Source organism: Acipenser ruthenus, chromosome 4 (genome assembly GCF_902713425.1).
Source record: "Acipenser ruthenus chromosome 4, fAciRut3.2 maternal haplotype, whole genome shotgun sequence".
NCBI lineage: Eukaryota > Metazoa > Chordata > Actinopteri > Acipenseriformes > Acipenseridae > Acipenser > Acipenser ruthenus.
In genome coordinates this window covers 32,735,552-32,761,548 of record NC_081192.1, presented here as the reverse complement: position 1 = coordinate 32,761,548, position 25,997 = coordinate 32,735,552, and the positions used below count along the sequence as shown (strand labels likewise).

Sequence of the window (25,997 nt, the reverse complement as noted above, 5' to 3'; positions counted from 1 at the left end):
GGCTGCACGGGGAAGAGAGTGTTCAGGGAGTAATGAACAGGAGTGAAGGAGAGGAGAAATAAAAAGGTAAAAGAAAAACTAAAAACAGCTGCTATTGTGCTGGAACCGCCAGCACAATATGTGTTAGTATAATTGTTTGTTTGTTTGGCCAATGTGCCCTTTTGTTTTGTGTCCGTTTTCTATAAATCGTATTTTTCGTTTGTTTAATAAAGCACCGAGCACCATTGCGCCTCAGTTTCACCCGCCAGTACTGCCCGTCTGTGTTCCTTTTTGGTCTGAGGTCATCACCGGTACAGGAACAAAGGCAACGTTTACTCGCTTTCGACTTTCCTCCATGGCTTTGTAAAAGTGTACTGGAAAGTGTAATGGAGGTGGCCCATGGAAAAGGTCCTCATGACAGCAGTGTTGGAGGCACAATCAAGTCCACAGCGGATAGAATTGTGGCAGAGAAAAGAGGATATTGATGATGCAAACAAGCTTTATCAAAGTTCAGTCAGGCACAAGTGTTGCTATGAAACTCATCACTACAGAAGACATTAACAACATCGAAGAACAAATGTCTGCAAGTCCTCTTAAACCTGTCAGGGTACGATGAAAATTCATCAGATTTTCACATGTGAAGCAGGGTTTACAAACCACAGAGTTTTGTCGTGTTATTGTAAGATGCCTGAGTTTTGCTCCTGTTATTTACCTGTAACAGTTCAAACAACTCAACAACCAGCTGAGTGTCATGTGGAAAATGAAGAGGAAGCAGACATAAATCACACCCATTCAAGAGCTAGCTGATGATCTTGTAGGTCAATGGTGTGTTTATGTGCTACGATGGAGATGTGTACCCTGGAACTGAAATGGGTGATTGCATCGAAGTCAAATGTATGAACAAATGAAGCCAAGACAGATTTTACTGGCCGGCAGCTGGCGATCAGGACAACATTTATTATGCACTGAAAGATGTCCTAGGTCTAATCAAACCACATTTTGTGCTACCAGCCCAAAACAGTTACTTTATTCTGTCCATTTTTTTTTTTTTTGTGAAGAAATGAACTCTTCTGCACATGACTAAGCTGATTCTGAGCTACTAAGCAACTGACAATTTAACTTAAGGCAGCAAAACGTCAGCATTCGTTATAACATGTTAAATAAACCAACATTAACCTACATGCAACATTAAAACAGGTTAAACAGGTTGTGGGGGCGGAGGGAGTGAGAGTGTCTAATGCTTCAGCGCATGATACTCCTTAGTCTACTGAACAGGGGAATGTTTCTAAAAATAAGAACTTTTTTTAGATTTAGTTTTTTAGCCCAATCTACATTATTTGAAAATTGCCCACCAATATACAACCAGGTTACATAATTTATTAGCCATTTGCAAATATATTGATATTTTACTCAGTTTCAAATGCAATAACAAAATGGTCAGTATAAAGCTTAATTTGCCAGCTTTTTAATGAAATACTAAATCCAGAATTGAAAAAAAAAAAAAGTATGCATTCAACCAGAACGCTTTTAAAAGTTGTGCACGGAGAGAGATGAGAAAGGGAGAGGTGTTGCATTAAACTTAATTCTAGCCACACTATTCATTTCAAAAGTTTATTTTAAAACTAAATATTTTTTAAACATATTTTGGTGAACAAAATCTAAAAATCTAGTGCCCCATAGAGTTTCAGATGTTGAAGCGGATATGCTTTTTCTTGTGCTAGGGCAGTTAGTAGCTCACTGCATATTATACTGCTTGTTGCTATGTGAAGTATGCAGAAGAATGTAGTGTTAAGAACCGATACCGGGGCAGCGAAAACACTGTGTGTAATATAACAAACTCATTACAGGAATAACAAAAAGTGCATGGAATCCATCAGAGTGAGTACTGAACTGGTGCTATTGAACTATTTGAAAATTACAACATAAAAAATAAATAAGAACACCATCCAAGTTCAGTGGGTGATCAAATATTTTTATATGCATATTTTGCATATGATTAAGCAGCACTAAAATACCCACCTCTTGGTCCTGTGCAGGTTTTGAAGAGGCACGGATGCCCCTCTCCCTCTTCATCTTCCCACCTGCCCCTCCAGAAGCCATTCCATTGGCTGCAGGAGTGCTGAACAATGGGTATGAAAAACTGTTTGTGCTGAAACAAGGGACAAGCCAGGGTTACTAAATGTTCATATATTATACTATATACAATGTTATAAATAGTTTGAAGCACTGTAGATGGGGGCAAATTTTCTAGCATCACCCTGATGGAAGTCACACTCAGCATAAGGGTAGAGCAAACATTTACTGATAGAAATTAGGATGCAGTAATCTTGGTCAAGTATTCCTCCAAAACCATTTAAAATACATTCTTTTCTTTTTTAATTTTTTTTAATTTTTTTTTTTTTTTTTTTTTAAATCACCACTCCACCAAACAGATGACAACCTTGTAACAGTCCCCTACCTTTTCGGGTGCTGCATCGATATTTCTGGCTCAACAACCTGCTTCGTTTGTCTTCCCCCCTAAACATTAATGGAAAGGATTTCTAATCAGAATATGGCTTATTACAGGCACACAAAAAAACAAAAACAAAAATATAAAAAAAATATTGCACATTAACAAGACGTTGATTGTAGTAATTTGCAGTACATTATTCAGACTGTACAGACATGCTCACTGCATTGAATTCTCACCCTGTCAGTTGATCTACTTGAATGACCAGTTGGCGTTAAAGAGGGTTTGAAAAACATAGATCTGTTCACTGCTACAGAAGCAGCCTTTGGTGTCACAAGCTTCTGCACAGGAGGATGTTGCGCATCACTCTGGAAGACAGAAAGCAAAAAAACACTAACCTTTTCACTTCCTTTTAAGCTTAATTATTGAGCTTATTGCTTCATTTAAATTGTTTTCTTTAAGTTTTCAGGGCACTTTGTTAATGCACGTCTTTGTTTTTTGCTGTTCTACATTTTTTGAATGCAACTGTTCATTTTAACACAACAGTACTCACACACATTTGGTCACCATCATAACTGTTGCATGAAACCGGAGTGTAATAATCCAGCACCTCTGCACTTAAGCATTGGTATGTCAGCTGACAAGTGTTCAGATGATAGCCCATCATACAGCCTCTATACATGAAACCCCATATCTCACAAGCACCTGGGTACATATTCTTATGATATCACAACAAAAGGAACACACTTTTTTGGTGCATATGTATAGCTATTATGTACAATATATATAACCTTACAGTACAATACTACAAAAAATCGACTGATAATACCCGAACATAATCTTAATATTTTTAATAAAGTAGCCGCCACAAATATAGTATTAGGCAGTGGATTGTGCCGATCGCCGGCTTATTTTTGAAAACCCTGCCTTCATTGTCACTATTTTTGCTTTGAAAATAAATTGGTGATTTTTTTTTAGCAGTCATTTTAGTGTTTTAGACTCTCGAAGTTCCTAACACAGAAAACCCACCCCTTCAACACTATGATTGGTTAAATGTTGTGTCAAGACATAACACAGCTGTCATGTGGTTCCAAGATTTTTTTTTTTTTCAACCCAGCAACGCGCAAGTGACCTAGTCTGCTAGAAGCGGAATCAGTCCTTATTGTTAAAGGCACAGCAGCATCTGCAAGACGGGCGGATCGTTTTTTTCAGCCGGACGGCTTCTCGTTACAAAGGAAGAATTTTTTTTTAATATATTTTGTCCACAACTTTGGCATCTTGCCTTTCCAGGATCGGATCCTTTTGGTGGATACTTGACAGGGCAGGGGGTGGGGCCGTGGGCTGTGTGCTGCTCTTACTCTGATTCAACATGTTATGTTAATCATGTTGTGTCAATCATGGCAGAGATTTCATGTTAAAATAAATACATAAAATAAATAAAAACAGTGTTTTGCTAAAACTGCCAAAAAAAGACAACCCGTCTAGCATAATTCTCCAGCAAAACAATGAAAAACTTCCAGTTGGCAGCACTGTGACGGAAGGCTCTCATGGGCCGCCAACTGAAGAACACTGCCATACAGCAAGGCAATAAAATGATTTCCTAAGGATCCCAACACTTGCAAACACTTCTCCCTCTCTAGTGCCCTCCAAATATTATAGAAATATGAACAGACAATCACCAGCAACAGCTGCAAACCCACACTGCTGCCTGCTGTCAGTTTTCTGTCAATGTAACTGCTGCGCACAGGTGCCACGTTACAGCTCTGTAGAATACACAGAGTCTATCTATACTTATTCAGTGGTGGCCCCATAATAAAAACCAGTTTCCACTTGCATGCAGCTGCGCAAAGAATTTCAGCACATCACTTGCCAAGCCAAATAGTAAACACTGCTGTTGCAGAGCGAACAGAGACAACATTATCTTAAGTTCAGAGCCTAACCCCCCTGGCACAACGCCTTTCACTAAACATTTAAAGCAGCCTATTCATACAAACTTCAAAGTGGAGAAAAGCAAAGTGAAGGGGAACATTTTGGAATACCATCAGTGACACCCAAAATACATGCTAAATAATGTGGCAACTACCTATATCAAATCAACAAACTGCACTACTATATAATTGTACTAAAAACTATAAGCAATTGCACGCAAGAGGATAAAAATGGCAGGTGTAGTTTCAGGTTAAACGTTACCACTACAGGCCTTCAACCCATGGATATCTTAGATGTCTCTTTCTTTGCAAAAGGCTGAACAAAAAGGGCACTTACCTTTCTTTTGGACTTGAAATGTATGACTTCTAATTCACCCCTATTCAGCATCTGCAATTGACAAATTAGAATTTTGTAGACAAGAGAAACAAAAAGCAGTAAAATGAATGTACAGTTTTAAAACGGAGGCCAGGAAATTGAGAAGCGGGTACTACTTACTGGAGACACTGGCAATGATGAGGGTGATGGGATTCTTTTAGCATCCTGTGAAGCAAAAGCAGTCAAGAGTATGGCCATATTAAATCAGGTTTCATTCATTTTCACAGCGCTTCTGGAGTACAGTTTAGACATCATAGCATTGTTGGGCTTTAAAAAAAGCATTTCTATGATGCATACATTTACTCAGATTTCCTGCAATGTCATCCAAGTGGTAGGCCGTTCTTGCATTTACCCCAGTATTTAAAATGGCCAGTATTGGTTTTGGATAAAATACATTTTGTATTGCCCTTTATTTAAAGCAAATTTAATCCATTAGTTTACAATACATTACTGCTGCGGATATCTTCCCAGGATGCTTGTGTTGAAATGAAGGGTATTTAAAATCAGCAAGTGTCCATAAGAGAAGTTGGTCAGCCTATGAATTTCTGCCTGTGGAACTGTAAACCCCCCACCCCCAAACACTATTATAATGGACTCTAACAAACTTACTGCTAAAGGACTGGACATCCTTTCTAAAGACTGAAGAATTCTCCGCGCTGTGGCACTCGTTACTCCACATGGAGAGTGAATCTGTTTTGCTTTTACCTGTCTTCTTACAGGTGCCTGCAAAAAATGTTTTACAAAAAACCATTAATAATCTTATCTAGTTAACATGTACCCCCTTCCAAGGTTGTAAACACAAAGTAAGCACTCAGTATTATAAAAGTGGACCGCCATAATTATACATCATTATGTACACGTAGCATGTAAATTTAGATTGCACCTCATATCCCAGTTTCCAAAACTCTCAACTTGGAATGTAGTAGATAAGTTTCATTGTAATTCTCTTTACAAGTGGCAATGCAATCACAATTTGAGTCTGCATGTTTTTCCAATTTCATCATCATTTATTAAAGTATTTATACATGTCAACGCTAACATTTTTTCATTGTTGTACTGTACAGCATACAGATGTTAGCTCAATCTTGCCACCATTTTAACATTGTAAAATGTTAAAGTTGCAGGAGGCAGTACTGTCCTGATAGTCAGTAGTGCAGTAATACAGCCACCTAGTTAAGTAATTCACACTACCACATTCAAATTAGTCTGCATTTATTGGGTTACAAGAACAAAAACTGAAAATCAGAAAAAAGCATACTTAAAAAACTCACCCCAAATACAGTTGCATAGCCTTGCACTATTTACAAGCAACCATTTACACATCTCCAAAGCCTCAATAAACATTTGTTTCATGCCAGTGAAGTAGGTGATAAACAGCTGAGCAGTTTGAACTGAATAGGAGAACTGATGGGTGCACAGCAGGTTTAAGTGTAACCATGATCTGATTGTGAAGCTTAACCCCATGTATAGAAAGCTTAGTATGTGGTGAGGAAACATCATTGGTCACACAGGCCAGCACTTGGAAGACAACCAGACAACCCAATAAAAATACCTTCCTAAAAAATGATATGGCTGAAAGTTGAGTGATTAAATCTTTTACAAATTAGCCTGTAGCACAATCCTAATTAGAAAACATTTTAGTAAACAAGGTACAATGCAAATTAAGAATGCAGAATAAAATAAACTGCCAAAAAAGGGAAGGGATTAACTTGTCATGCACCCAACACTGGTTATTACTGTAGAAATTGCTGATAAACGTTAAACAAGTTCCAGCAATATCGGCAACAAAAGTAGTCTTAACGAGGTCTGGGTGGAAGCAGAAAGGAATATCCACTAGAAACTGTCCTCAGGACATCAGAAGATTCTAGGGCATTTGACAAGCACTCCCACCTTTCACTTCCCGAGCTTGGCAACTCTGACATCAACCCACCCTGACCGTAACCCAACCCCAACCTTAAGCAACCCCAGCCCCAATACCTAACCCTTAAGCCCTGAAGACAGTTTCTAGTGGATATTCCTTTGTGCTACGTCTGGGTGCAGGACAAGTACAATTCCTTGCCCCCCTATTTTAACAAAGTTTTCTAACAATAAATTGAGTGATGCATTGCTGAAAGTTCAAATAAACTATTCACTGCAAGCAGCTATGCATATTCACAAGGGTGTATATGTTTTTCTGATGGTGTTGCAGTGTATTTTAAATCTCCATGGATCTCTCAAGGCTGTTTTCTATTTTACCTGGTAAGGTGTACCCCGAACTCTCGAACTTGGGGTCCTCACTGCAGCTGCCCCACCGTACGTTGTTTTGCCAGGATAAAACAGAGAGTCTCCAAGCTGACTAGAATTCAGCGCAGAAGTGCTTGCAAGGGACTAAAACATAAAAAAAATTTAAAATAAAAAATAATTACAACCTTATCACACTTGAGAAATTTTAGAAATAGACAAAGAACCCTTCTTATGTTCAAAAACTAACTTACTGTGGATGACCCTCCAAAGACAGACAGGTTAAAAGCCGGCTTTCTCAAGCTGGTTCCAGCTTGTTGCAGGACTGATTGAGAACGTTCAGCTTCAGGGGACCACACAGGCAGCATGTTTTTTGAAGTGGTCACATCTTGGTAGGAATATAAAAAATAACAAAATCAGGATTTAAGCCAGGAATATAAAAAAAAGGTTTATGTCCACAGTATGAAGCCTATATCTGTGTTGTGTATTCATCATCTGAAAACAAGTCATTGTACCATTACATTTATTTTAACCGGCAAGATATCAAGATATTTAAAGTTGCAATACGATCCCCTCTCGACATGCTTAAAAAGGTACCTTTATCAGATGCTCTAGAGGAGAAGCCGCTGGTGGTTGAGATGTTGTCATCTTCGTGCTGAGAGGTAGAGTCTTTGATCTCCTTTATCAGGGAGAAGCCTGAACTGCCAATGGGAAATGCTGTGGACGTGGAAGGCTGACAGTGAAGCGCAGGGGAATTCAGCGTGGCGAAATTAAGATGACTTCGATTGAGCGGTGGTCTTGGCTGGATACTGAAATTCAATGCAGACTGGCTTGTAGATGGCTCTAAAAAAAATAAATAAATAAAAATGTGCTTAAGGGTTTGAAACATTTCTCCATTGACCAACACATAATGCATTGAGAAGTTTAAAAGAAGTATATCATGCTGGTTTAAAACAGGTTTAAAAGGCACTGCATATCAACAGGACACTCAGTACTGCATCTCCAGCCCCGTCCCTTGTTCGCTGTATTTTTCCCACATACCTCTTCATAGTAGTGCATGCCAATTAATCATCTCCTGATCGCTCGTTTTATCATCAAACTCATCAATAATGCAATCAAAGTCATTGCTATTACTATAATCTAAAAAAAGGTCTGCAAATGTCTGTGATATTCTTTGAGCACTGGATGCAGAAGCGGCTATCTTGTTTGTTTATGTCCGTGTTATCTATGAGTTGTTGTTTGTTTGTTTGTTGTTTGTTTTGGGTGTATTTTTTTGGGAGGGGGCAACATTCTTTCCCTGCATAAGTCACAGAAATAAATACATACATGAATACATAAACACATTGCCATGAGATTTACACTTTTCACCTCACCGCAGCAATTCCCCACATGGCTCAGGAGACCCATAGATTGAGTGGGCGTCCTCTGATCGCACAAACAAACCAGCTTCCTTTTTCACCTTGGAACTGGAGAGCAAAATGTCAGCAAGCTATCGACCTTTGGGGGACAAAGACTAGCCCTGCAGGTGTCTGCCTTTGAGTTCACGAGGCACCTGGTCAGCAGGGTTCGCTGTAGCATGATGAAGAGAAACAGTCCTTGATAGTTTTGCCACCCTAACCCACAGGAACGCCAGAGCCAATGCGACGATCCCTTTGGAGGCCCCAGCAAAGACCCCACCTACTTCACATAGCCAGCTACTTCAAAATATGAACATAAGTGCATTTGGCAATTTTTCACTTTTTCCTATTCTATTAACACTGCAATCGTGTTGGGTCTTCAACAATGAATGGCTAACACCGACTGTAGTGATATAATAGGAATGCATGTTATTTTGGTTTTACATGTTGGAAACCATCAAATGGCCCTAAACTAGCTTCCCTGACAGAGGCTGTTAATAAGGTTTACTGTAGAACTTGAGTAACTCTCTATAGTTTAGTGCAAGCACATTAGGTGGGCGCGCTGTAAAGTGCAGATGCAATGCTTTTGTACTGCCTTAGATAAGTGAAAGAGTGCATGTACAGGTTTAATGCATTTATTGGATTATAGCCTAATGGAATCCGATACGTCTATTGGAGACTAGGAGTGTATGAGAAAAGTTTGGTGAATTTTGGTGGAAAAATCAAGGATTAGACACCATCAGCTTATAAGGGCACCTTTCAACAAAACATCCTTATTTTCTTCAACCATCTGATCAATCAGCAATAAGGCTTTTGAACCAGCTATGAATTTAACAGTTTGCAATGTTTTCAACTCACCTGCATTACTGGTTGAGGGTTCAGGGGTATGCCTTCTATCGGGAAACGGCAGCATCTCCTCGTCTGTGTGACCCTGGTTGTTTTGAATCTGGCCGTCATGATTCTCCCGTCCATCTGCTGTTTCCTCAACATCCCCTGCCTCTGCTGATGGATCATCATTCTTGAAGTATTTTTGTAACCAACCAGGAACTATATTCTTCACTGTGTCGGTCACTCTGCCAATAATACCTTGCTGCTAAATGGGGAATAAAATAAGAGAATGTGACTCAGGTTTGATTGGTTGCAGACAACCTTTACAAGAATTATTAATAATAAAGCAGCCCGAGGACAAGGACTGGACAATCCAGACACGGAAATGCATTCTGGGGCAGCGTGAGGAGTCCTGCATTTCCGTCGACTAGTGCTGGGCAATACCAGAAATTTGCATCACAATACGATACCAATTCTGAAAATAGTCAGCAACTAAAAATTACAGAACGTGTTCGTTTATTGTGCTGTTTTAACACACTAAATCAGAGCATGTAAAAGTACATGTAACAAAATTATTTCTCTTCATATGCCGAGATAAGCTTCTCTGGCAGTTTGGATTTTAGGGACAACATTTTATTTGAACAGATTCACACCAAAACAATGAAATGGCACTTATCTTGGTCAGAACAGCTGTCATATTTACAATTAAGAACCCTACTGAAACAACCCAATGCCAATACTTGGCACTGCCACTCAAGCTGTCATTTACTTGACTTAACAGTGGCACTGATCTCTGAAAGCATCAGTCATAAGAATCTTTATTAAGGAAAGCCACATAGAAATCATTTCATTTTTGTCTTAATTCACCAACTTTATTTTGTCCTGTCCGCAACAGCAGTGCACACTTCGTTTATGTAAAAAGACAACCGATTTTCATTTTTGGTTTATTTTCATTATCCTTTTATTTGAATATTGTCCAACATATTTGGGCACAACATATTTAAAAATAGCATTACATTTTATAACGACGACTGAAAGTGTCTGTCCGCAGCATTGTGTAAGTTTAGTCTGCACTAGATTTATATGCTGCTCTGTTAAGCACTTCAAGATCCACCACTCTGGTGTGTTCAAATGTGTTGGCTCCTGATGCTTAAAAGTAAAACTGCTATCAGCACAAGAGTAGCAGGCCAATCTCCTCACTTCTGTATAGAGGCAACACTATGCTCACACATGCAGTGATGGGACTGAACTCAGCTCTGTAGAGGAAACACTATGCTCAATACACATGGAGTGATGGGACTGAACTGAACTCGGCTCTGTATAGAGGAAACTATGCTCACACATGGGAGTGATGGGACTGAACTCAGCTCTGAATACAGGAAACACTATGCTCAATACACATGGAGTGATGGGACTGAACTGAACTCGGCTCTGTATAGAGGAAACTATGCTCACACATGGGAGTGATGGGACTGAACTCAGCTCTGTATAGAGGAAACTATGCTCACACATGGGAGTGATGGGACTGAACTCAGCTCTGAATACAGGAAACACTATGCTGAATACACATGGAGTGATGGGACTGAACTAAGCTCTGTATAGAGGAAACTATGCTCACACATGGAGTGATGGGACTATACTCAGCTCTCTGTATAGAGGAAACTCTATGCTCACACATGGGACTGAACTCAGCTCTGTATAGTAGAAACACCAGGGTTTTCTCCAGGACTTTTCAGCCGGGCGAGCCGCCCAGCGAAGTGGGTGTCACTACCTGGCTGAAAAAAACCCGATCCGCCCGTCTTGCAGATGCTGCTGTGTCTTTAAACAATAAGGATTGATTTTGCTTCTAGCAGACTGGATCAGTTGCGCGTTGCTGGGTGAAAAAGAAAATCCTGGAACCACATGACAGCTGTGTTACGTCTTGACACAACAGTTGAAGTTGAAGGGGCGGGTTTCCTGTGTTAAGCACTTAGAGAGGCTAAAACGTTAAAGACTGCTAAAAAAAAAACAACAATTATTTTCAAAGCAAAAATAGTGACAATGAATGCAGGGGGTCAAAATAAGCCGGCAATCGGTGCAATCAACCACCTAATACTCTTTGTGCCGGCTACTTTATTAAAAAAATATTAAGATTATTTTGGGGTATTATCATTCAGTCCATTTTTTGTCAAATTATTGTACAGTAAGGTGATATATAGTACATAATAGCTATACATATGCATAAAAAAATTTAAAAAACGTATTCCTTTTGTTTTGATATCGTAACAATATGTACCCAGGTGCTTGTGAGAGATATGGGGGTTCATGTATAGAGGCTGTACGCCTTTAAGAAGAAAGGCGCGATGGGATAGTCAGCTGACATACAATTGCTTAAGTGCAGAGGTGCTGGATTATTACACTCCAGGTTTCATGCAACAGTTATGATGGTGACCAAACGTATGGGAGTACTGTCGTGTTAAAATGAACAGTTGCATTCAAAAAATGTAGAACAGCGAAAAACAAAAATACATGTGCATTAACAAAATGACCTGAAAACTCAAAGAAAACAATTTAAATGACGCAATAAGCTCAATAATTAAGCTAAAAAGGAAGTGAAAAGGTTACCACTTTTTTGTGAACTCCAATAATCCTACGTTATCTTTCTCAAGTCAAATCGTAGAGTGCCAAAATATGCACGGTAATTCACCATAATAAAAAACAGTAATGAAAAAGAACATAAAAAAGCGCAGAGATAGTCAACAAAAGACAACACATTCAAATTCTTTGTCGTATTATATATAAGGCAAGACAACTTTTTTTTTTCTGTTAAAAGTGCTCCCGGCTATAATGTTCTGCCGCCCGGCTGTACAGAATTCCTGGGGAGAACCCTGAACACTATGTTCACACATGGAGTGATGGGACTGAACTCGGCTGAACTTGTGAACCTGTGCAGGCACAGCAGGGGGAAGGGAGCAAGGTGAGGAATATGAGCCAAAACAGAGCAAACAGGGAACTCCCAGCTATCCCCTCTGCAGAGGAATTGTTTATTCATGTCAGCCCTTTTTAGTACATCAAGCCACTCTGGGGGCCTGCTAGTCTCATTACTTATCCAAGTTAACCCTTCCGTGCCTCTCTAGCCTTCCCATAAAATCAGACCTAGCTATGCAATTGCAATCTTATCTCAAGACATTCCATTGGGAGGTGAGGTGAGGTCTTGTCATGAATGTTACAATGTGTAACAAGATACAGATGTATATCAAATGTCCAATATCATTCGATGCGATAACGATTTGACTTATTTCTTAAAAAAACACACATTGCTTTCCAGTGACATGTTTATATCCGGTCCAAGAAATCCATTAAGTCAGGAAGTATTAATAATTTAGCATCATGCAACGATAAAATGCTTTAACAAAGATCTGAATACAAAGAAAATGTACATTTGTACTGTGGCTCAGCAGAAGCAACTATGTTTTATTTTCTTGCCACTCAAAAGGTTAACCCCTGAAGTGTTTACAGGTATAAAACAAGAATTACCATATGAGGTGCTCAATTTCAACATGTTCCCCTGCAGCCCACCAGGGGTGCTGTTTTCCATCACTTAAATGTCAATATGCTGTTGGAAAATGTTATTTCCATTTGCTTCCATTACATGAATTATTAGGTTGATGCACAGCACTGATCCATGCAAGAGCCTAACCTAATTCTTCATTACTAGCAGCTTTTAAGGATGCAGTGGCATTGATCTTTTGCATTTAAGTCTTGTTCACTTTTTCCACTGAACACAGTCTGTGTTGGCCATGACTTAACTATTGGTGTACCAACTTGTTAATTATGGATCTCCCAAATACACCAGCAGAGGAGTGAGTAGTAATTTATTTAAATAACAAATAAGTTAACTTTTCTGTTGACAATGGTCAAAAGGAATTCAGAAGTATGCTTATAGTACAGCAATCAGAGGACAATTCTCACGTTTCCTAAATGCCCTTCAGGTTAATTAAATGTTTAAATACACAGTGTAGGTGCCTGATTAAGCAGTAAATACAGTAGGTATGACAGGTCTTGTTGTATGACAACAATTTAGTATTAGATTATCCAGTTAAACAGATTTATGTTATTGTAGGTTGCATTCTGAACACAAGAAAGGTCAGAAGGGAGGTTGAAATTCATTTAGGGAAAGCTTCTGTTCAGCTTCTCAGATAAGCCATTACTGGAGAGAACTAATTTACTTGAGTTACTGCAACAGCATCCGTTTTTCAAATCAATTGTCTGATCAAGGTACGCCCTCGTCTATACTTGCTAGCATGTCAGTGACATACTGGCACATTACATTGTAGGGCTACTGATTTTCCATTCTGGGGAATAGCAAATTCTGTTTTAATTAAACATGACATTTGAAAAATTATAATATTGATAGTTAAAATAAGTACATTTATAAATATTAAACCCCCCTTTTTTTTTAAGCCAAGATTTTCAATCAGAATCTTGTTGCTGTAATAGGAAGTAAAGCATCTGAAGAAACTTGCATGTTATAATACGGGATCCATGGAATCCGTGTTAACGAGAACACGGACGGAATCACAGAATCAAAAGAATAAAGTGGAATTAAGTGCTGTACGAAAAAAAGCATTTGGCAGTAAAGCATTATGCTTGAGATTTACATATTTGAAGGGAAAATGTGAAACTTTAATTATCATTACAGGCAGTGGCATAACTGGTTTCAAAAGTGGGGGGGGCAGTTTCTGTAGCTGGGTTATAAATGAGGCGGGGTATTCTGTAAGGGATAAACAAGAAGGGTTGAATCGGTGAAAATAATTTACCTTTCGACTGCGTTAAATAAATGCACTCATGGAAAATAAATAGAAACCTTTAAGGACTTCAACAATTAGACAACGTTGCAGACCATTTTTAATGTGTGTATTAAAACACAAAGTACTACACACAGACTACTATTTTTATTAAACAACATATTGCCACCTAAACGTACACCGCTTGTATTTTGCGATGATGGCAATAAAAAAAACTTAATTTAAATTAAGGATCCACAGATTGGTGGATATCAGGGATATTTTACAGTACAGTCACTTTTGATAAGATCCCAATGTTCACACAGAGAAGGCATGGGTGTAGCAGTAAATACAGAATTGATCAAATTTCAAAACAAAAAGTTATGAAACTTTCATTTTTTTAACCACTCTGCTCCCTGCCTGCATCTGTTTGCTTTGCAGCGCCCCACACTGCTTCAAATAAAAAAATACAACACGTTTTTTAAAGTTAATACTATTTTTCAATACAATTAGATTAAAAAAAAAGTCTTAATCCACTGAACATGAACTCAAACCGAATGAAAAAAGTACAAGCCTGAAGATTTGTGGTTTTGCGTTGTTCACCTTGCCTGCGGTGTGCATAAGTTTATTTAAATAAACCTAATTGGGCATTTCCATGCCAATAGAAACTTTACACATGTGTAAATGTTTGAGTAAACTGACAAGTTGCAGCTTGATTTCTTTGAGAATAAATATTAAAATTAGATAAAAAACACACTGGGGGGGCTCCCGAGTGGCGCATCCAGTAAAGGCGCTCCGCGCGGAGTGCAGGATGTGCCCTATAGCCTGGAGATCGCAGGTTCGAATCCAGGGTATGTCACAGCCGACTGTGACCGGGAGTTCCTAGGGGGGGTGCACAATTGGCTGAGCGCTGCCCAGGTAGGGAGGGCTTAGGTCGGCAGGGGAATCCACGGCTCACCGCGCATCAGCGACCCCTGTGGCCGATAGGGCGCCTGTGGCTCTGCAGTGGAGCCGCCAGATCTGTGTTGTCCTCCGGCACTATAGGTCTGGTGGCATTGCTGTGGATCTGCAGTGCGGAGGACGCGTGTTCCAGCCTCCGTTTCCCGAGTTGGCGGGGGGGTTGCGAGCGGTGAGCCGGGGATAAATAATTGGGCATGCTAAATTGGGGTGAAAACCGGGGTAAAATAATTGGCGACGACTTTAAAAAAAAAAAAAAAAAAAGAACACCACAACACCACACACACTGGAGATAGTGCAGATAACTTTGTAATGTTTTTACCACTGTAGCAAGCGATTCTAGATTCTAGATTCTATATTCTAGATCCGTATGCGCTACGTTCATATCAGTGTCTGTCCACACTGTTACGAACGTGAAAGTTATTATTTCAGCTCTTTAGGAAGGAATAACACTCAAAGTTCTCTTTTTTGGGAGCCAACTTATACCTGTACTTTTTATTAAAACGTGTTTAGTAAAAACCGTTACACTTTTGATGTGCCTTGTTTGGTAGTCTTTGCCTTCATCAGGTTTCACACAGTTACTTGATTACTTGATTTTTCATGCGCTTTAAAATCGACTATCTTAAAAAGGTAGACGACCAAGCCTGTTATCTCTACTGGACCTGACAGCCATCAATTATTTCGTTTTGTACAAGGAATGCACCGTGGAAAATATCAGTAGGAGAGATTTCATCTTGAAGCTAGCCACAGCGCTTCAGCTGAAACATTTCAATCAGAAAACTGCAAAGCAGCAGGCTGCAGCAGCTCAACCTGGATTCTGTGCTGCACCGAGTGACACGTGCAAGAGAAAACATATGTTACTTTCGTTTTAAATTAAAAACTACTTATGTTTTTACAGTTTGTATGTACATATACCTGTTTACACACTAGTTTCTTTTGAAATGTTTATTTTATTATAGTTTTTCATTTTTGAAGTAGTGCTTTATATGTGGCAAGTTAGAAAATAAACCTTTATGTTTAATTGTTCATTTAAATACAGCATTTCAGCTGTGCAGATGTTTAATATGATGTGCTTGAATAAAATGTTTGCGCTGTACCGGATAGTTTGTCTTTCATTAATATTGATGTTGTTTAAAATGTAACCATCATAATGACTGCCGACTGCGATTTTAGGTATGAGTATAACGGCGGTTCTAGTGTTAAATGTAACTTTCAGTATTATAAACTAAATATACTTTGACATCAAAACATTAAAAACATCAAAACACAAAATAGCTCAAGTGAATAGCCATTTCCTCACATTACGTTTCTTGGAAATGGACCATGAAACTGCTGTTCTGATTTTACACTAAATCTTGTAATACGAATACATTAGTAATAAGACAGTTAAGAAATCCCTTAAATCTATACAGTTTTAAATACTTTAATATTTCACACTGATTAAAGATAGACAAAAGTGTGTTGTGTTCAAGCAATTGTGCTTTTCCAAAAATTATTTTAAAAATGAAACAATGTGAGGGCAGTTTTTATACTGTTTTGTTGTCTAAAAAGTACAATTTGTTTATACCGAAAGTTTAGTTAATCCATGGCTATGAATAAGCGAATAGCGCAAGTAATCACACTGACAATTCAGTGAAATGCCGACACATTCGCATATCTCTAAATAAAGTAAAATCCGGCATGACAAGGGGAGATGAAGTGAATTTTCAGTTCTGAGTGACTTTTGTAAGCATTATGATTATTTGTTCACCACTGCTACACCCGGTTAGAAATGTTTTTTTTTTTTTTTTTTAAACGCAAGCCTGTGAACGTGGGATTATATATGTACACTTTTTTTTTTTTTTTAAACCAACAGGACTACTGAGACACAGACATCAGCTAGTCCTCATCTGTTTTAATTTGCCTTGGCGTACGTTAGTTTCTAACCCCGCCTCCATCCCCACAATATGATACTCCCAATAAACTTCTGCCAAAAAATACCAAGTTTCATCACAATTTCCAGATATTTGAATGTATAAGATAGTAAAATTATACATACTCAGTTTAGAATCATGTTTTAGATTGATAGCTAGAGAAAGATAGGATCAGCCTTCCCTCTAAGCTTTTTAGATACTGAGAAACTTGCAGTTTTGACTGAGAAAGGGTAAATTATCAGTGAGAAACCTTCGGCCATGCATCAACCCTTTTAATATAGTTTTGCTGCATTATACAATTTTGAAACAATATTCCAACACATGTATCTCAGCAAATTTTACAATTTGAATTTAAACAAGACATTTATTGTGACTCTGCCTCTGATTTTGAATCATCCTCTGATCCTATGCAGCCCTGTCGGTTGTTATCATAGATAAAGACTGCATGCTTAACTGGTGGCCTGCACAAAATTGCTTTATACTACTGCATAAAACACTTTTTAAAAAATGGCCAATTCCTTTTGTTCCCACTTTATCAACTTAATTAAATATGGCACTTGAACATAAATATAATGTTGGTAGTTAAAAAATGTACATTTAATAAATATTACCAAATATTGTTGCTGTAATAGTAAGTAAAGCACCTGAAGACACTTCAAACCTGTCAATGTTTATAGACATCACTTGGCTCATTGCTGGCATTAAAATAAGCAGGAAAACCTAAGGATTATATTACATACAGTTCAGAAAACCAAATGTCCAGCACAGTCGTGAGAATCAGATTTACAGTCTTCCACTGTCACTGTAGCTCAGTCTACAAGAAGGTGTTTTGAAAAGACCTGTTTAGCTTTTTGCTGGCATTACAATAATAACAAATAAAAAAGCGTTTAGTAACAGTCCAGCAATGTCATGTGAGAGTAATCCTATGTACAGTACAACACAAATGAAGTTTAGCGTTTTACTGGCATTATAATAACCAGGATAAAATATGAAAACACCGATAAAAGCGTGTTGACTGACTCGTTGCTCTAATACAGGTTCACTGCTATGTATTACCCGATTGCAAATTAAATAGCGCCCCTTTTAATGTAAACACATAAGTAATACTCTCAATTGTTTCTTTCCTAATTCTGCAGTGTTATTTCCAAGATTTAAAAAGAGGTGCGTCTCCAGACAGAATGTCTTTATGAAACCAACGGTGTTGTAGTGTAGTGACTACATCCTTTACACAGTAAAGCAATCAATTTCCTTTAAGGAATGTATAGCTAGAAAAATAGTTTTTAGATAATTTCTTCATCGTCAGAAAATATAATTCAATTAAGAAACGGCCATGGTTTAAAATTGCTAATTGTAGCTTCATTAAAAAGGCAGATAGCGTGGAAAGAAATAAACTAAACAATGAAATATGCAATTTAGCTTACTTCGGGAAAGCTCCACCTTGAGCACAGTACCTTAGGTCTTAGTTTTTCAGCCTAGAATGCAGTGCTTTGCCATTGTTGCCGGCTTATTTGCTTTCTTATTCTCTACGTGTTTGACTGGCATTATGAAATTTAATGGTATTGACTTGTACACGATCATGCAAATTACAGCAAAACTTTAAAGAATACTATCGCACCATTCGCATTTAGATAAATCAGATTTCTTTTAGCTCTGCCTTACTTAAACATTGCTTTTTTTTATTCATTGGTGCAGCTGCCATGTTGAGTTTCAGCAGACACATGGAATGAAGTCACATGTTGAATAAACTTGCAAAAAAAATGGATATGGTATGTCTTCAATTACTTTAACTTCAATGTGTATTTTCAAATAATGTGCCGATTACATTTACCAGTTTCAAAACGCTTGAGATGATTTCTGATTTTTTTTTTTTTTAAAAGGGAAATAAAACAAAAAACTGTTAAGTGTAGTATTGTGATTTTTATTTATGTTTACCTGAGTATTTATACTTCTATATAATGCAGGAAGACTGTGCTTCACTGATTTTAGTATTCAATTATACGACAAGTTAAAAACTGTAAAGTTCATGAGCAGCACCGAGCAGCACTCTCCATAGATACAGAAATCGCCAGACGCCTGCTTCGCCCACCCTGTACCAGTAGATTCGCTGGTGCCCAAGCGAGCTCTGCACTCATGTGACGTGCATTTTCACAGAGGGAAATCATAGAATCAGTTGCAAGACAGACACAAATATGCATGTTAATGCTTTGTAAGAATGGTCTCAAAACAATAGGTTTACCTCGAGAGGCTGGAGTCTCAATTGAGGTTGATATTTATGATAACTTGCAAAAAAAGGTAGTAAACTGAGCACAAAGGTTGTTGCCAGTTACTGTGAAAAATGTGCACATTTTTGCCTTAGAGGGAATGCTGGATAGAATAGATTTTAAAATGAGTACCATATTGTTAAATTGTTTACTTTTATATATTAAATGTATAATTCTACTTGCTGTCTAACATTTGTTTCAATCTGATGAACAAATGCTTTTTATTGGCCATATAAGCCTCTCTGTCTTCTGTGGAGCAAATGTCTTCACAATTAACTAAATGAATCATGTTATTAGGGCTGTGTTCAAAGGTTCGTTCGCTAGCCAGGGATTCGAAGATTGTTTTAAACCGTCGAAGGTTCGTCAGATGCCATTGACGCACTGTTTTTTTTTTTTCCCTGTTAACAGAAACTGTTTCACAATATACGAATACTATAAATCCCACATTAAATGTCACTCATATGCAAAATTCAATATTGATTTGTACAATGCATATTAAGTAAACAAAAGTTGTTGCATTAAAATCTGCTCCCGGGCTCCAAAGTGGCGCATCCAGTAAAAGCACTCGCTAGAGTGCAGGATGCGCTCTATAGCTGGACGTCATCGGTTCGAGTCAAGGCTATTCCACAGCCGACCGTGGACGGGAGCTCCCAGGGGGCGGCGCTCAATTGGCCGAGCGTCATCCGGGGCGAGGGAGGATTAGGTCGGCCAGGGTGTCCTCGGTGAGTCTGCAGCGTGTAAAGAAGCGGGCGGCTGACGGCACACGCTTCGGAGGACAGCGTGTGTTCATCTTCGCCTCTCCTGAGACAGCGCAGGGGTGGTAGCTGTGGGCTGAGCCTAAAAATAATTTGGCATTTCAAATTTGGGAGAAAATAAAAACTGATTGGCAACGACTAAATTAAAAAAAAAAAAATCTGCTCCCAAATTGTTATATGTAGCAACTCTATATGGTGCCGCTACCATGTATGGAGCAGGGTATAGCATCCAAAGCCACTGGGGCGGTACGGTTGTAGTGCTTCAGTAAAATATGTACTGAATATCTAGTGTACAATACAGTATAAGAGAAGTGCTATGGTAGAATATGTTTGAAACATACAAAATATATGCTAACACTAATAATTTTACATTTCGAAAACTGAGCACTTAGGCTAAAATACCCAGAAAACCAAAAAAAAAAGCTGAATCTGTGCAAGCGACTTGTATCATGGAGGTATAACCAATCTCTGGGGTCAATTGACAAGCATAACTTCATATTAGTAGTATTAATATTTTTAGTAGTAGTAGTAAAATGTGACTGATAACCTGCTTAGAACTGTGACTTAAATAAAGCTTTGTTTTGCCTAAGTCTGCTGCACTTGTGCAATGCAAGCTTACTGTATGTATTGCAAACAACTTAAATTACGTGTAAATAAACAACGTGTTTTTATATAAATTATAAAAAACATGATTAGTGTTCTAGATAACCTATTTTTAACTACATGTGAATGTTTTATTCCATTTATATGGCTTACCTGTAAAATAGGATTTTCAATCAAATAAACAAGTAGCTATGGTGACGTCACCAGTAAATTATGCAAATTAGTACCATCGAAGGTTCGAACCTTCCTTCAGTAATGTGTTCCGAACCTTCGAAGGTCAAAATGTACCCTTTGTTGGAGCCCTACTAACTAATACATAGAACAGTAATCATGTTTTTATAATTTAAACAAAAATAAAAACACACATTTATTTAGAGGTAATTGATGCTGCTTATGCGTAAGCTTGCACAGCAGCAGCACGAACTGCAACAGACTTAGGCAAAACAAACTTAATTCAAAAATCACCGTTCCAAGCAGGTTATGAGTCAGTCACATTTTACTACTAGTACTACAACTTTTTTTTTTGATCGTATGGGCATTTAACAAAATCCCAAACTGCAGAGGGGTTTCAAGACATTTCTTTCAATACAGCTTATAATATACGGTTTTGCTGTTGAGATGGTGAATAAAGAAATTGCCCCTGGTTAACACGAGCTGGAGGAGGGAGTGGGTGCTCAGTTTTTTCAAAATTAATTATTGTTAGCGTATATTTTGTATGTTTCAAACATATTCTACCATAGCACATCTCTTACACTGTCTTGTACACTAGGTATTCAGTACACAGTTACTGAAGCACTAAAACCGCTACGGGTACCTCCCCAGTGCTTTGGATAATATACCCTGCGCCATATAGAGTTGCTACGTATAACGACAACATTAGCTAATATGCATTATACAAATAAAAAGATCTAATTTTGCATGCGAGTGACATTTAATGTGTGATTTATAGTATTCACACATTGTCAAATGATTTCTGTTACAGAAAAAAAAAAACAGTGCGTGATTGGCGTCTGACGAACCTTTGAAGGTTTAAAACAATCTTCGAATTCCTGGCTAGCGAACGAACCTTCTAATACAGCCCTACAAATTAGTACCATCGAAAGTTCAAAACTTCCTTCGGTAATGTGTTCCGAACCTTCGAAGGTCAAAATGTACCTTTTGTTGCAGCCCTACCTGTTACACAAGTTTTCACCTCTAGTGAATTGTTGTTAGCCACACTCATCCAGAGATGAAAAATAAGAAATGTTGAAACTGATCCCTTTTACTGCACCATTGCACATATAGTTGATGTTCAAAAAGTACAAGCTTCCAAGTCCAGATGTAGGAAAAAAATTAATTGTAAAAAAAAGTATTTTAAAACACAAACAAGGTGTTTTCCTAAAACTGAAGTCTTAAAAAGGGGAGAGCGAGTTAAACCAGTGCGACCTATAAAACGATTTTTATGGTATGTGTTCATTGTAATAAAGGAAGTTTGTATCAGGAAAGCGCAAGTGAACATGTGCATATCTCAGCGATTAACTGTTACTGATAGCAGCTGAGGTAGCAGCACTATTAATTTGGAGCAGCTTCATCATAAAAGGGATGAGCCTTGATAGGCCTAATGGTCTTTTCTCAATCTCAAACTTCTATGTTCTTATGACAGAAACCACAATGCCAGTCAGCAGTGACTAGTTCTCATTGCTGTTGCAAATTGGAATGCAAAATGACATGTTGGATAATCTTAAGATCACCATGAATAGTTAGGACTGTTTTGGAGGGAAAAGCATTAACACCCCCCCCCCCCCCCCCCCCAAAAAAAAAGCAGCAATAAGAATAGATATAAAATTGTATTACTCTAGTATCAACCACAGTGCTCTATTCCTTCAAGCAGATTTGAGTCTCTCCTTATACTTGGTACCATTGTGTTGTCATTACAATGTTTTTACTGACAGTATGGATAGTCTTAACGTGAGTTCAGTTAAGGAGACTCTGTACTTTGTGTACTGGGTGGCTCTCACATATGGTGCAGGCCCAGGCACACTTGCCTAAGACAGGAAGTGATACGAGCACATGGATCAGCCTAAGGTTATTTCAAGACCACAAACGCACATTTGCATATACAACCAATTTAGTTTACATTTAGCCTATGTTATCGTTAACAAAATGACACAGTTACTGTTTTTGACAGTACTCTAGTTAAGCTTGGAACCTAAAATAGACAGTTTGGAGTTTAAAATGGGCACCATCTCGGTTGTTTTAGTACACACACCGTTTAAAAGTTTCAAACTGATTTACAGTAGAGCACATAATCAATTAAATTGTTACAAGCTTGTATTTCTTATAGCCATTCAATCAAAATACGAAGAGTATAAATTATAGCTACCATCCAATATATCTGTCCTCAAAACTGCAACCAGAAAAATACATGTATTTAACTGGCCCATACTGACACTGTCTCAAATCAGAGTACATTCATTCGTAACATTTGTAATCGTCAAATTCACAAGGATTCAGAATACAGTATTCACTAGAAAAAATTACAATGACGGTCGATAAGGACAGTTCACTGACAGAATTCTGGATCGTAAAAACACAAATATCGTATGTAGGCTATGTTCTAGAGAATAGCTGCCCCAAGTATTTCGTGGGATATTTTAGTTTTAATGGTAGATTCAGTAGTAGCATTAACAACGTGTCAAGAAGAGTAAGCTATAAAGTCTGTTTGTGGTTACGAAGTTGAGAATTTTAAAAGTGTTATTACTTATTGTAAAAACTCTGCAATAAGCAGATAGAGACAAACCTACGGGTCCCTCCCATTCATAAGAACATAAGAAAGTTTACAAACGAGAGGAGGCAATTCAACCCATCTTGCTTTGGTTGTTAGTAGCTTATTGATCCCAGAATCTCATCAAGCAGCTTCTTGAAGGATCCCAGGGTGTCTTGAAGGATCCTAGGGTGTCAGCTTCAACAACATTACTGGGGACTTGGTTCCAGACCCTCACAATTCTCTGTGTAAAAAAGTGCCTCCTATTTTCTGTTCTGAATGCCCCTTTATCTAATCTCCATTTGTGAGCCCTGGTCCTTGTTTCTTTTTTCAGGTCGAAAAAGGTATTCATTCACTGGAATTCAAATATGTTACCAATAATAATTGTAACCGGAATTCATTTTAGGGCTTATTTTAAATAAATAAATAAATACACTATACGACAAAATTACCAATAAAACCATGTACACATCACGACCCATGCAATCACTTTGCCTGAGTACCCACATGCTGCACACGAGTTCTGTACAGTCCAGACAAAAGAATGGGACTAAATACAACCTCCCGATAACAGCTCAGAGCAATTTGATTCTGTACTTTCAACCAATCCCCGCCAAAGAAATGAAGCTGTCCTTTCGATTTCCACCGGGGACATGCAATACGCCGTACGCGGCTTCTTAGTCTTTAGAGAGAGCGACATGTGGGGCCTGGAGTCGGTCCAGCACGGACTATGCAACATTACCGTAAACTGTCTGTGTAAGAAAAACCATACTACAAAATTAGGCAAAAAACAAATCTAGCTATTGTTCGAGAAACGTAAACACCTTAGACAAGTATTCACATCTGCACTCTTCACTCTGTATCACTGCAACGGTCTCAGAATCTATCTAGCGGTAGTATCCCTAACTCCCCAGTCTTCCACAGCTTGCTTGAGTAACTCCAGACCGCGCCATCCCCTTAAACATAGAGCGAAGCTTGGCGGGGGAGGCTAGGCCGCACCGTTCATATGTAAAAACACACCACAGACAGCACGTTGAAAACGAACAGTGCTCCTGTGCAGCTTATTACTAAAAATTAGAAATCTGGGTTACCTGTTTGCCTTTGGCGTACGGTTTGGAAGCGGTATGGTACCTCCTGGTTCTAATTTTCCCTCCTCCCGCGTCTGCCATGGTGCGTTACTAATTTACTGATCTGCTCGTTTTCTCCAGCGCCGGATGAAGTTTTTCTGTCGGTCCGCCAACCCACCCGGCACGTCGATATACCGTCAGGCACCACGTTGGGGCTTGCGCCGGCTTCAGCCGGGCACCACGCACCGGTGTGTTCTGGGAAATGCAGTTTTGTTCGGGGCCTCAAAAAGGTATACAAAAAATACAAACAAAAAAATGAGAGAAAAAGATTGACAAAGCTTAACTTCAACCCCTTAGTATTTTTTATCTGTTGAATACTGCACGCAGCTGGTTTATTTGGTTACAATTTACAAACAGATTGGCTCATTGACTTGCTAATTTTGTTTGAAAGGTTATTAGAAATATTGTAAGCATTATTCCTCAAATTTAACTGACATAAATGGGACAGTTCACTTTTAACAATATATAGCTTACTTGCCTGGTCAAAAAGTCTGAGCGTCTGAGGCAGTAGTGCAAGCGTAAAGCTGAAGATTTTGCAGCTATGGTTTTTCATTTACGCGGCGCAGCTAGCGTCATACTGTGTGTACAAACTGCCAGTAAAGCTCAGTGATGTGACTGTGCGGATAGTATCATACTATAAAATATCTCGGTATTGATGGTAATGCGCAGCAGAGTAACGTAGTGTATGACATTTACCAAGGACATGTCATATTACTAACTATTTTTAAACAACGAGATGTGATACCTTTGTCTTATTGTACTAACTGGCTATAGCTAGATAACAGAAGTTTGGATAAAATAGTGTTTGCAGCATACCTCTTCACTCTAATGGTATAAGAGTGTCACTTAGTGCGACAAGTGCCATTCGTTTTTCATCAGTGAAGTCTAGTGGGTATTTTTTCCGATGCGTAAACAACGGAGACAGGAGTTGCTAAAGTAATATATATATATATATATATATATATATATATATATATATATATATATATATATAGTGTATATATATAGTGTATATATATATATATATATATATATATATATATATATATATACAGTGTATATATATACTATATATATATATATATATATATATATATATATATATATATATATATATATTTGATTATTATTTTTTTATTATTTTGTATTTTTTCTTAAAAACAAAAACAAACAGCAAAACACAAAACTAAACTCCAGGAGGAATCTATTATCTCTCCAAATCTAACCAAGCTTAATTAGTTCCATGGCTATCAATCCCCCTTTTAAACTTCTTAAACACATTTATGAATGGACTTGGCCATTCCCAAACTCAAGAGTATAGTGTCAATATTGATGTGTAACAAAAAAGGAAAAAAATATAGAGAATATTAAAATGTTTGCACAGCTACAGTATAATGTACTGCATCCCTATGATAAAACAAACAAACTAACCAAACAACCACACAAACCAAAAACAAACAAACAAAAAAAAAAACATGTGGACTCCACTTGGAGAATTGCTGGGAACTACGCTTTGCTACACTACACATTTTAAAATTAGATCTCCAGCCATACAAGCAGGGCTCCAATTATGGGCACAATGATTTGGAAGTGCTGTGACTGACGACTGCACAAATCACTACAAAACAAGACAAACTGAAGTTCACCCAAAAGTTTACAATTTTAGATAACCCAATGTGTTGCTCAGCAGCTAAA

The 25,997-nt window shown here is 38.1% G+C and overlaps 1 protein-coding gene across 2 annotated transcripts in view; it reads right to left on the bottom strand.

Annotated features, from left to right (window-relative positions):
• The window catches only part of LOC117400123 (nuclear pore complex protein Nup153-like), a 44,501-nt gene extending 20,004 nt beyond the window's left edge, over window positions 1–24,497 (bottom strand). Inside the window, exons 1-11 of one of the 2 annotated variants that reach the window (XM_033999561.3) lie at window positions 24,267–24,497; window positions 9,208–9,439; window positions 7,550–7,795; window positions 7,207–7,340; window positions 6,968–7,099; window positions 5,342–5,455; window positions 4,853–4,897; window positions 4,694–4,744; window positions 2,668–2,796; window positions 2,438–2,496; window positions 1,999–2,128 (exon numbers count right to left, since the gene is read on the bottom strand). In XM_033999561.3, the coding sequence (XP_033855452.3) occupies window positions 1,999–2,128; window positions 2,438–2,496; window positions 2,668–2,796; window positions 4,694–4,744; window positions 4,853–4,897; window positions 5,342–5,455; window positions 6,968–7,099; window positions 7,207–7,340; window positions 7,550–7,795; window positions 9,208–9,439; window positions 24,267–24,344 (1,350 nt within the window). In that variant the 5' untranslated portion in view covers window positions 24,345–24,497. Of the gene's footprint in view, window positions 1–1,998; window positions 2,129–2,437; window positions 2,497–2,667; window positions 2,797–4,693; window positions 4,745–4,852; window positions 4,898–5,341; window positions 5,456–6,967; window positions 7,100–7,206; window positions 7,341–7,549; window positions 7,796–9,207; window positions 9,443–24,266 lie in introns of both variants that reach the window. The other variant, XM_033999560.3, reaches the window with a different exon arrangement.
• Between the last annotated feature and the right edge of the window lie 1,500 nt (window positions 24,498–25,997).